Here is a 12,471-nt window from a genome sequence, read left to right as displayed (position 1 = left end):
ATACATAACTATCCCATAAAGGAGCAATTGCAATATGTTTGTCCTTGAATGCTTTAGATAATTAGGAATTCTGAAAATTTGCAGCTAGAAATACAACGAAACACTTGACACCATCTCAATCATATTGTAGCGATGAATTGGAAAAGTTTTTAAAAGGAAATGAATAATTAATTAGCCGGTGTAGATGTGGACGCCGATGGCGATGAGAAAGATGGTGAGGACAGCAAAGTAGAGGATGGCATGGACGAGGATGGAGAGACCACTGGTTTGCATGTTGCCGAACTCTACCACTCTCCCCCTTGCCGGCAGTTGGATCAGGAGCCCCGGTGAGAACAGCACAAACAGCACAGCCGCGATCACCACAGGACCCCAATCCGCCATCGTTCAACCTGCTGAGGTAAATGCAATAACTAGTGTTGCCTCCCAATTTCCATGGGTTCATTATATACGAGCATAAAGATTACAAGTCTAAAGACGGGGGATAGGTGAAGTTGATATTAAATAGAGAGAGGATTAATTGGAAAGAGAGGAAGAATCGATGCTTCTGCTTTCTCGTTGGATTTGGGAAAAAGTAGTTAAAAAGGGAGATGAACACGTGCTGAGCATGTTGCGGTATGTAACTTTGTGTTCCTTCACTATCAATTCTTGTTGTGGGAGACAAGGAATCCACGTTATTAATGCCACTTGTGCCTTCGAAGTGATTTCCTAAGGTTGATAATGTTTAGGATACTAGAAAGCGTCATTGCACGGTCATACCCATTGCCTTCTCTGACTATCGTAGGCAATCTAACCTCCCAATCCTTTTTCATTAGAGCAAAAGTGATATCATTCGTCCTAAGTGACTAGCATCATCGGTCATACAGTAAGATACAAATAGATAAATCATAGAAAATATTTTGCCCTAGCATGACCCTTTGTATAGAGGAGGGAAGACACCCAACTAAGTCTTTTACACCCGCTAAGAATTGATTACAACCCAATCCTTCCTCATTAAACTATGCTTGTGCTTCATTTGCATTTTACATTGTGATAATGTTGGAGCACCCTCCTTTTGGATTTCACTAGCAGTATGGTTGTCGCCTTTTGGATTTCACTAGCAGTATGGTTGTCGCCCCCATGGGTTGACGTAGTTGGTACTTACATGTGGTGTTTCTATAATAAATCATGGGGTCGATTCTTAGCGTGTGCAAAATGCATCGCAGGTCACCTGCCCCATGCAAAGAGTCACTTTGCTGGACGAAATTTCCCATGATTTACCTCCCATTCAAATCGCATAGGGCAGCCCCTCGAAGTGAAAGTTATCATCATTTATGCAACTAACAGTATGACAGTCTTTTTCCACTAGTGATGCTCATTCCAACTATATAGGTAGAAATGAAGGATGATATATGAAATGAGTCAAGAGCTCAGTGTGTTCAAGAGACAAGTACCTTAATAAGAGATAGCCTTGTGCGCAAAGACAAACTACCAAGTAAACATCTAAGCGAGTAGAGAATTCAAAGACTTGTAACCTAGGAGGAAGAAGTTCTCAATTTAGGCAGACTCGATCGTTAGAATGATTGTAGTCAATGATCCAATTGACTAACAGGTAGGATACAATCGATTGGTGATTGAGTCAGTTAGATAGTCGACTCAAGCTGATTAGCTAATGAATATAATGTTTTTGTTCATGGCCAAGTTGACTAAGCAATCAACTAAATTGCATTCAACAGGCTTATAACTAAAGCCATTGATTTGACAAAGCTAAGCAACAACAGTGTCAGATGACCTAAAGTGTATAGAAAAACAATCGATTGATGGTAGATACTAATCGACTTAGGTAGCCATTGGCAAATTGTAGACTTTTACAATCATAAAAATACTCGACTAACCAGTGACAAACGGTAGAATAGAAAGTAAAGGTTGGAGAAATTGAATGTTATAAAAGGAGAATCACAAGGAGCATTCAAAGGCTAATGTTTAAATTTATTGTTCTTATTCTTTTGAGCTCTCCTTGTATAATCTTAGTCTGAATCTTCCATGCTTCATCTCTCATCTTATAAAGAAGATTGTAAGAAACCAAAAAAAGTCTGAGAAGGAGAAAGACAAATGGGCTTTCAGGAATAACATTTTGAAGAATTATAGGTCGTGAAATGGGAAAACAAATTTTGAATCACGTTACATTTGTGTATTGACGTTGGTATGTCTTTTTTTTTTTTTTTTTTTGTTGCACTAGTAGCTCGTAATTAACCTTGCAAAAAGCTATTAGTAAGAGTAGAAGTTCAAAGTTGATTCTAGACCTAGGCAAACTTCTAAGGTCAGGGAGAGATTAAAGAAACTCGATCTCACAACCTAGGCAAACCTCCGAAATTGAGGATAGATGATAGAAGAAACTCAATCCCACAGCCAAGTTGCATATGTCAGAGGTCAGGGAGACGTAGTAGAAGAAACTCAATCTCGCAATCTGGGCAGATCTCTGAAGTCAATGAGACATACAAAAGACACTCAATCCCATGACTCGAGTAGACCTTTGAGGTTAGAGAGAGATAATAGAAGAAACTTGATCCTGTGACTTGAGCAAACCTCTAAAATCAGGAAGAGATAATAGAGAAGACTCAATCCCATGACCGGGATAAACTCTGAGGTCAAGAAGAGATAATAAAAGAGACTCGATCCTCAAAACTGAGTAAACATCCAAGGTTGGGGAGAAATAATAGAAGAAACTCGATCCCATGACCTAGACAAAACTCTAAGGTCCGAGAGAAATAATAGAAGAAACTCAATCCTGCAACCAAGCAGACCTCTAAGATCAGAGAGAGATAATAGAAGAACTAGATATCTAGAAGTTAACCCAAGAGCTATTGAGACTAAGGGGGAGAATATGTTCCAACTCTATAAGAGAGTTCTCGTTTTCAAAATTAGCATTAAGCAATACTATATGTGAAATTTTTTTCAAGCAGCATGAAACATATATCTTAAACATTTCAAATCCTTCTAGCCTCATGAGATGATGCTGATGATCCCTTGTGTGAGATGATTGTCAGCAGTCCCAGCCTGCCTCCTACTACGTGTTCCCCTCTCTTCCTGAGAAGACAAATCAGACTCTTATTAGACTTGTATCCTCCTCTGTGTACACCCTCGGAAACCTCAGACATCATGATACCCAACCTCTCTCTGACGTACCTCTTTCTTGGACCAGGAGGGGCCTCATCCGAGGATATGAGTTGATGGCACGTACAATCTCTCGATTGATTTATTGACAATTCTAGGTGGTATGACCATGCTCGCAATGGAAGAATTAGAAGCGGTTAGGCAAGGCCTCTTAGGTCTTTTCCCCGACATTGGAACGTCAGATTCTCCTCGCAAATCTACAATGCCTTTTTCTAAGATATTTTCAAAGGCGTGCAAGGAGCAAAGTGCCCTAGGGGCTCGATCCTTAGTAGTGGATTGTATTCTACCCTATCAACATGTCGAATAATTGTCTTCTACTCATTCCTTTTCAATCATTAAGCTTCTTCAATGTTGATATATTTCTTAGTCTGTCCGAGGAGCTAGTCGTAATTGGATGAAAACCTCTTCATTAGAGATTAAAAAAAAATCACCCTCCTAGAGGCCTTGAGAGAATACATTACTCAACACTCCAAAGGTGGCACTCTAAGGGTGACAGAAGGTATATCCAGGGTTACTTAGGTGAATTATTGGATGTATTCCTGAAACGACTAGGACCTCTACTGTTTCTGATTGAATAAATTAAATTTTTTTGGGTACTTCTTGCTGCTAGCGAATGATGCAGGAATGACAAGTTGAACTCATCAAAGAACTTATTGGTGTTAGGTTTTAGCGCGTTGAATCATTATTGAGCTAACCCGACCTGCGTTGACCTGCATAAATTGTAAAATACCGAAAATAGGCGAATATTAATAAGGGAATTTTCCGGAATTTTTGGAAATTTTCCGGGAATTTTTCGGAGCTCGAACGGACGAGTTAACGGGGATAAAAACGGGACCCGGAAAAGCCTGTTTAGGCGACCCGTTTAAGCGAGGAAATGTTTATTTTATATTCCTTTTTCTTTCTTTTCCTTTATTTCCTCTCATCCTCGCCGATTCTCTCATCCTCGCCGAAAACTCCCTCTTCTCTTCTTCTCTCACGCCGAATGCCCTTACTGCCACAGCAGATTCTTCCTTTTCTTCACCACAGAAGCCGACTCCTCCTCCCCTTTGGGCTCGCGACACCGCCGATCCCTTGCCGGAGCCCTAGCACCGCCGCCGACCCATCTCTTCTCGTTCCTCTCTTGCGCCGAGTGACCGATTTCTCCTTGCACTCACGAGACACCGCCGGTCACTGGAAACCAGCGCCGACGCCACTGCCGTTCCACCGCAGGCGCGTCTGTGCCCTAGCCAGCCCCGCCGACCAGCGATTTCTTCTCCCTTCCTCTGGTCCGACGAGTTGCCGCCGGCCGCTTATCCTCAGCAGAGCAGCACCGCTTATTCATCTGTGCTCTTCTTCCTCTCTGCCGCATCTCTGCACCGCACCGTCGTTGCCCGGAAGGGTTGCCATCTCCTCCCTTCTTCCGGCCTCCACCTCACCCGACGCTTGTGCCAGCTGTGCCCTAGATCCGTCGCCGGCCGCCACTCACAGAGCCGACAACGAGCAGTGCTGGTTTTCCCTCTTCTGTTTCCCGATTTTTCCTTCCTTCCTCTGTGCCGAACCCCAGTGCCAACGCCACCTTGCCTGCCGAGTTTGATCTCTGCCCTAGTTCCGAGTCTTGGCTCTTCCTCACTGATTTGTGGTGATCGGCTCTTGAGACCAGAGGTCCTCCCTCCCGCGGCTTAGCTTCCACTGCCGTTCGGTCATTCTTCTTTCCCCGCTCACAGGTAAGTGAGGTGAGCAACGTACCCTTGCTATTTCTTCTTATCAGTAGTATTCTTTTGATCTGTGTTTGGATTACAGATCCAAGTAGTAACACTAGAACTTGTTTGTTTCTTGGTCAGCAACCATTGATTGGGGCGTTTGATTTGGAAGACAACAGGTCTACAATCTCGACCACAAATCTTGATCCAGTAGCAACTATATCTTGGCATTGGATCAGTGATCACGACTGTGATTTTGAGGTAAGGTGTAATAATTTAGAATTTCTTAATGTGATTATGAATTCAGATACGTATTGAGATGATGTGGTCTATGGATTTAAGCATTTGCTTAGTTGTAGATCATAAGGGATTGGATTTATACTGTTGATCATGTATAGGTTGATTAGGATCTTATCCTATTGGTCGTTGAGATTTTATTTAGCTATTCGTTGAGTTCTAGCTAAATAAATGTACGTATATTGGTGACACAGGATATTGACGCGAGACGTGTATCTCGGAGTCAGATTGGACCTTTCTATTTTCGGAGGCGGGTACTTTTGACTTATTGTCTTTGATATGCTTAGTAATGAAATTAACAATTTGCATTAATTGTGTTTTCTTATTTGTTTCGGTTAATCACTGCCCGATACATGTTACCTGTTTGATTGATTGTTTGTTGGCATTTCGTGTTGATACCTATCTGATTTCACATGCTCATGGGTAGTGATATAACCATGTTTCACATGTTCAGGACCTAGGTTTGATACCTTATTGATCAGTATATCTTGATTTGATCTATTCACTATGGTGCCCATTGTTATATGTCCAGAGGTTGGTTTAGTATATTACCATGCTTAGTGACATGCACCATTTGCATGATCGCATGTTGTGCGATAGATTGCTCCATTATTGTCGAGCACTTTGCCAGTTTTTATCACTGTTCGGTGCTCCGTTGTGACGCTCATGGGTAGCGTGACACAGCGTGGTAGCACGTCAGTTTGACTCTTCCGGTGCTCCGTTGATCCGCTCATGGGTAGTGTGACGCAACGTGTAGCACGTTAGAGATTCCTCTCCGTCATGGTGTACCGGGAGATGAGAGCATTGCGCTCCCCCATTTATGATTTGGGGTAGGAGTATGTTTGTACTCCGACAACATCTCGTCCACTCGATCACTCATCAGGAGTAGTGTTGCAGAGTGCACGGTTGTCACAGCCCTACCCACTTGGTCCCACTTTTGTTGTGAGTTGGCTGACTGACGTCAGGGGTGACCATGACATTGGCATCATGTGCATGATGCATTTATTGTTTGTGATTGTGTTTGCTGCATTTATATGCTACATATTGTTTGGATACCTATGTTTGACATGCATACAGGTCTTCTATACCTTTCGGACTGTTTGTCCTTATACCGGGTCCTGGTTAGTACAGATTCTCTCCTGTCTTCTTCGGTTTGCATTTACCTTTATCTTTATCAGGAGACTGTACGCATGATTAGTGCTAGGTGTTATTTCTTTACTTTGCATATCAATTGTACCTGCTGAGTGTTGGACTCACCCCGCCTCCATTGTTGTTATTTTCAGGCTGATGCTGTCAGGAGGGAGTTCCAGTCGCTAGTCCCCACTGCACGTAGTGCTAGATCCCCTGCAGACCTTGAGGATTGATTGACTTTTGAGTTTTCTTCTAGTTTGTCTATGTTTAGACTTGATTTGTTTGATACTTGGACGTTGTATTTATTTTTGTGATGTCGATGGATTTTATTTGGTCTTATTCTACTACATGCCTGCCGGGTCGGCATAAGAGGTGAGTTTCGTCGGATTTGAGTTTACGAGTGTAGTTGAGTAGGGTGGTTTTCGAGTCAGAGTATTACTGCTTGTTTGATTATATATAACTGCGTGGATGTTTGTGTGGTTGTGTTATATTTATTGTTATTATTCCAGCCGCATGTGGCTGAGGTATGGAGATATGTAGAAAGTTTCAGATTGTCCGCCGTACAGGGGAGATGTTGCCGAAATTTCTTCGGACTGGGACTCCTCTGGGGCGTGACATAAGTGGTCCTTTGAATTAGTCGTGTCATTGTATTCCCCCACTCGAGGCAACCTTAAATTAACCAGCAACTCCTTGACCAAAATTGCTATCAAAAAGAGGGTTCCCCTACGTGATGCAACTCCCCTCATTGACTCCTAGCTTCTTGGAGCTCATCTTGTGGCTCATGATCACCTATGGGAGCACGACCCTCATGAATGCTATGGGAGCGACCTCTCAAAGTAAATTTTGAAATCTAGGCTCCCTAGCCCAGCCTACTGAATTAGGCGGGTTTTAAGTAGTACCCATGAGGACTTCATCCACAATGGCAGTAATTAATTACGTGATATTGAATTTCGAATTGTTAGTCTTAGACAGGTCACGCCAACTAGTGGAAGACTCAGGATATTTGGATCTAACCCTCTTAGTAGTCACCATCTCCACGTCTTTGTTTGATTTAACTGATTTTCCTAAGAAATCAACAGAATTATATTGCAAAAATTGATGGCCAAGGTGAATGCTGACATAGCAGTGATGATATGGAGATTTGCCAATGAGGTGGAGGCTAGGGTGGGGATACTTCCCGACTTGCATCCCATGATCCGACCTAGATGTCATGGACCAACCTACCTACACTTGAGCAAACATTAGAATGCATTGGAGTTGTTTGACAAAGTTCTCCAATGTTTAAGCCACTAGGATGCAATGGAAGAAAAAACAAAAAAGTAAAAATGTGAGGAGATATCCATACCTCTAAATGACACTAATACTTGAGTATTTATAGGTGTAAGAAGAAAGAATATGTAGAGATTGTGGCCATGATCTCCAAGAAAGATGGGATTTTTTTAAACTGTATCTCCTAGTATAATTACCATTTAATTATGACAGTATTGACCACTTGACAGTTGATGATCATGGAGGAGTCGTTACTGAGAACTAGGCCAAGCCAACCTGCGACTGTTATTGAACAAAGAACTCAAGAAACCAAGTTATGAGAGCTTGAAAGCCAAGTTGGACGTAGCACTCAAGAGCCAAGATTTGAGTGGGGAGCTAAATTGAGTTCATCTATAGCATAAGTGGAGACTTCCTATACATCATTATAAGAGTTGACCTAGCGGTAAAGGTCATCTTTGTATACATAAGAGTGTTGACCGAGAGTGGGCCCCATAGGCAAGAAGCAAGGCCTGCTGACCTGATGTACGGTCAATATCTTGGGATATAACTACGAGTCACTTGCATCTTCTAGGCAAAATGCAACTTGTCTAGCAGAAATTATGGAAATACAAAGGAAACAACTGTAGATAAAGAGGTGGACGGACAACCTACTAAATGTGGACATAATTAGGCAAATAGAATTCCCAACTTGGTTGGCCAGAATAATCACGATGAATAAGTCCAGTAGAAAATAACATATGCATGTGGACTTACACATTTAAATAAATGAGTCCCACATTTTATTCCGAACATCTTATTGCTACAAAATCATGCCTTTAATCTCAAAAAAATATATATAGGTGCTACTTATCAAAATTTGGCAAGCAAGTTGTTTAAGGGTTTAATTGGAAAAATGATGGAAGCTTATATCGATGAATGATATGATTAAGAAGACAAACTAAAGAAGGGCATACTTAGGATTTCAAGAAAGTTTCAATATATTCAAGAAGTCTAGAATGAGGTTTATCCCCATGTACTATGTCATTCTTTGAGTTCATGATTCACGTGAATCCTAATAAAGTTTAAGCTATAATAGAGGTGATGTCTCCAGAAATAAAACCAAGTACAAAAATTAAATGGATGGGATGCAATATTGAGTAGATTATTATCTAAATCTGCAGAGAAATGTGTTCCTTTCTTTAAAACTTTGAAAACCAAAGAGTTCAAGAAAATTAAGGTTAACTCAATCTGATTAAAGGACCAATTAACAATAATATAATTAGCAATATTTGACTATGTGCTAAGTGTTGTTTTGCTGAAAGAAGAAAGGGATATGAAAAGAATAGAACACTATGAAGTCATATACTGGAGGAACAGAACTAGGGATGAGACAACTGACAAGTTAGTTTATAACTTTGTGATAACAATCAAGAAGGTTCAGGTTTATTTTCAATATCATACCACTAGAGTTGTTGAATTATCCCATAGATATTTCATAGTCATTAAATGCAAATGACAATAAAAAATCAAGTGATGTTATGATTCAATTAAAGGTCTTAATCATACCGCTGTATTAGAAGAATGACCATGCAGGTCTTCAGATTGTTTTGCAACTTGAATCAAATAACTCAAATGCAAGCCTTTGAACTCAACCATTACCAACCAATCACGCTCCAGATCAGTAAGTTTAATGACAATGAATCTTTCAATAAATACTGCCCACTTCCAAGACATACTAGATTTTTTTTTATCAAAGTAATAACACTCTGCAACAAATGGCATGAAAATTCATCTAGAACTGCCAATTTGTGGTGATCAGAAGTACATTACATTGTCTTTGAAGGAATCATTAGTAGCTCCACTATCTGAGTTATCTCTTATAAGGTTTGAAGTGATATTGTTGAAACTCAGCACCAAACTTTAGATATTCTTCTTCAACCTTATTCTTTAATCTCCTCCAAGTCCTCAACATATCTGACTGTATCAGTCCCCGGTACAAAGTCTCAAATGTGATCTTCTGTGGAAGATACCCTTTCTCTATCATTTCCATGAAAAAATGACAAGCTTCCCTCCATTTTTGCTTCTCACACAAACCATGAATCAATAAAGTATAGGAATCCAAGTCAGGTCCAATACCAGTAACACCCATATCATTCCATATTTCTTGGATAATCTGCATGCGACCTAATTTTGAAAACATTCCAAGTAATATATTATATGTATGAATATCTGGACCGCCCATTGGGTTCATTTCCTTCATCTTCCTATACAGTTTTATAGCACCATCCGCATCTTTCCTTCCTCGATACTCCTTGAAAAAACAATTATATGTAGCTGGAGTAGGGCAGATTCCATGATGCATCATCTCACTAAGCAATTCCTCAGCATCTTCTAGTCTTCCACATGAAGCAAGACACTTGATTAGTGACGTGTATGTTGCTATAGTTGGGGAAATTCCTTTATCTTTCATCGAGTGGAACACACTAAGTGATAATTCTGGTTTATGGGCTCGACTGTAAACATGAAGGATAATAGAATAGCTGGTGACATCTGGTTCAATGCCTCTGTCACACATCTGATTTAAAAGGCCCTCAGCAGCTTGGATCGTTCTATCAAACCGGTAATCCGGATGTAAGCTAACCCTCCTACACATCCCATTCAGCAGAATATTATATGTGACCACATTTGGTTCTAACCCTTGATCAACCATTTCATTTAAAAATCGCTGCGCCATGTCATGTCGGTTTACTTTACACCAACCGTAGACCAGTATCGTATATGTCTTTTCATCAGGCTCATACTTATATTTCCTTTTATTGAATAGCTCTGTTGCAATCTGTAGACAAAAAAAGAAATGGTACATGAAATCAATTGGCTTGCACATCAATACCATGAAATTAGATGGGGGGAAAAGGTTGTATGGATACAGAACAGGAATTAGAAAAAAAAAATAATTTACAAAATAAATAGGGAGAAATATTGTCAACAGTAGCTCAATGGCCAACAATAAAATTTTTTAACACGCTTATGGAGCTAATCCAGAATACAAATTATACTGATGAAGAATGTTGATGCCCATCAATTTGCATCTTATCCCCTTTCTCGTCAACTTACCACATTTATTTTGAATATAGAAGAATACAATTAAATGCATGTTCACATAAAACTCATATCGGAACAATCTACTTTGAAACATGGAACTGGTAGTCCAAAACCAAACTCACCTATTCTTCAATGCAGTATCAATCAAAAGCCAGTTCGAGATAACATTCTTTGAATCAAACAAACTCAATAATTACAGAGAGAGAGAGAGAAAAAAAAAAAACCACAATCACAGAAGGAAATTGTGAAGGGCAGAGAAAGAAAGGCAAGCAGCGAGAGTGCAAAATTGGATGTTTAAGAAAGAAATAAGTGGAAATTTGAGACCTTAGGGTAGCCGTACTTGCAGAGGGTGTCAAGTAGCATCTTGAATTCGTCTCCATTGGGCTCCCTCCCCACAAACGCTTCCATGTCGTCGAAGGCCCTGATGGCTTGCCTCGTCAGTCCGGCAGCTACGTGCCGACGGATTAAGACAGAAAACGTCCTCGGCGACGGCCCTACGCCGCGCTGGTCCATCTCAATGACTAGCTGCCACGCAACGTCGAACTGGCGGACTCTTCCAAGGATATCGACCATGAGGTCGTACGCATCTGCAGCATGCTGGTAGTGGGCATGGTCGCGGGCCCAGATGAAGAACCCGAGGGCGACCTTGGAGGCGTGGCGAAGGCGGAGGAGAGTTTGGAGGACGAGGGGGTTGGATAGGCCGACCCCGGCGAGCTGGAGAGGGGACTCCATAGCGTGAAAAGGGTTGTAGTGTCGGATAAGAAGATGGGCTAGGGAATCGGCGTCGGGGGACGGCTCCATCTGCGGCGGCGTCGGTTTCGGGGCGGTGACCACCTCAGTGGGTTCGGAAGAGGAAGAGAGGAAGCGGGGAGAAAGGAGAGGCGAAGGGAGGGGGTTGAAAAATCGACGATGGAGAACCCAGGCGAGTTTCGGCCGGAGCATGATGAAATCACGCCGGGGCTCCTGTGCGGCGCAGTGCCCCCAAATCAAAGGGTGTTTCTGAACCGTAACAATTAACAAAGCCTCTCCGGCCGACCTCCCTCCGTAGGGGGCCGTTGTGAGGGGTGTTAACGTGGCAATTTCATATAAAATAAGCTATTTGAGTCCAGACTATACGAGTTTAAAATAAATTACGTCATTTTATAGTTCAAATTTAATTTAATTTATTTTTTTATGAATTTAAATTTGATAGATATTATTAAAAATCTGATTTGATAATTTAAATTTTTACTTATTTTGATTGATATTTAAAATTATTTATTTATTTTAAAAATTTATTTATTTAGTAAATTGATATCAATAAATATAATTCATGAATATTATTCATCCGGCGGTTAGAACAGGGGACCCCCATTCTGAGGGGTCAATGCCACGTGGGAGTCAAGGGGCCAGGTGGTCGACCGGAGAAGGAGGGGTCGGCCTCCCGGCCGGCCGACCGACGAATAACCGATGGCAAAGGGCGCCCCGACAGAAGTCGGGGTTCCGGCGCTCAATTGAACAGTAGCAGTCCCCACAGCACCTTACCGAGGATCTACCCAGCATATCGATGCAAACGGTAGGCCGGACGTGATGTGAGTGCCGTCCGGCCGGAGCGTAAGATGAAGGCCGGACGGACGGACTCCTTGTCCAGTCGGACGGACGGGCGCCCCGGCCTGTGGTGGGTAGAGAAGGACAAGAACATCTTATGACAGCTGTCAAGTCCTATGGCTAGGCTATACTCCAAGTCTGACAACGAGGTGTCCTGTTGTCCCATCGAAGGCGTGCTTGGACTGTAGCGGTAAGACGTCATGTAAGCTTTCTGACAGACGCATATCGCGATATGGGCTGCGGACACGTATGTGCCTCGGTGGACGTGCATAAGCTC

General features: G+C 41.8%; 2 protein-coding genes across 3 annotated transcripts; both read right to left on the bottom strand.

Annotated features, from left to right (window-relative positions):
• Positions 1-37: 37 nt before the first annotated feature.
• Positions 38-9,199, bottom strand: LOC122055975. Its single transcript, XM_042617687.1, has 2 exons — positions 9,072-9,199; positions 38-389 (listed from the first exon to the last, which is right to left on the bottom strand). The coding sequence occupies exon 2, from the start codon at positions 379-381 to the stop codon at positions 172-174; it is 210 nt and encodes a 69-aa protein (XP_042473621.1). The 5' UTR covers positions 382-389; positions 9,072-9,199; the 3' UTR covers positions 38-171.
• LOC122055973 (pentatricopeptide repeat-containing protein At2g13420, mitochondrial-like) lies at positions 9,188-11,783 on the bottom strand. 2 transcript variants are annotated; one of them, XM_042617683.1, is made up of 2 exons: positions 10,948-11,073; positions 9,188-10,341 (listed from the first exon to the last, which is right to left on the bottom strand). In XM_042617683.1, the coding sequence occupies exon 2, from the start codon at positions 10,237-10,239 to the stop codon at positions 9,376-9,378; it is 864 nt and encodes a 287-aa protein (XP_042473617.1). In that variant the 5' UTR covers positions 10,240-10,341; positions 10,948-11,073; the 3' UTR covers positions 9,188-9,375. The 2 variants fall into 2 exon arrangements, with proteins under 2 accessions (XP_042473617.1, XP_042473618.1); XM_042617684.1 differs by having other exon boundaries at positions 10,116-10,341; positions 10,948-11,783.
• Positions 11,784-12,471: the final 688 nt, after the last annotated feature.

This window comes from Zingiber officinale, chromosome 3B, assembly GCF_018446385.1.
Source record: "Zingiber officinale cultivar Zhangliang chromosome 3B, Zo_v1.1, whole genome shotgun sequence".
Taxonomy (NCBI): Eukaryota; Viridiplantae; Streptophyta; class Magnoliopsida; order Zingiberales; family Zingiberaceae; genus Zingiber; species Zingiber officinale.
The sequence above is the reverse complement of the archived record's forward strand: the minus strand, read 5'-3'. Positions and strand labels throughout refer to the sequence as shown.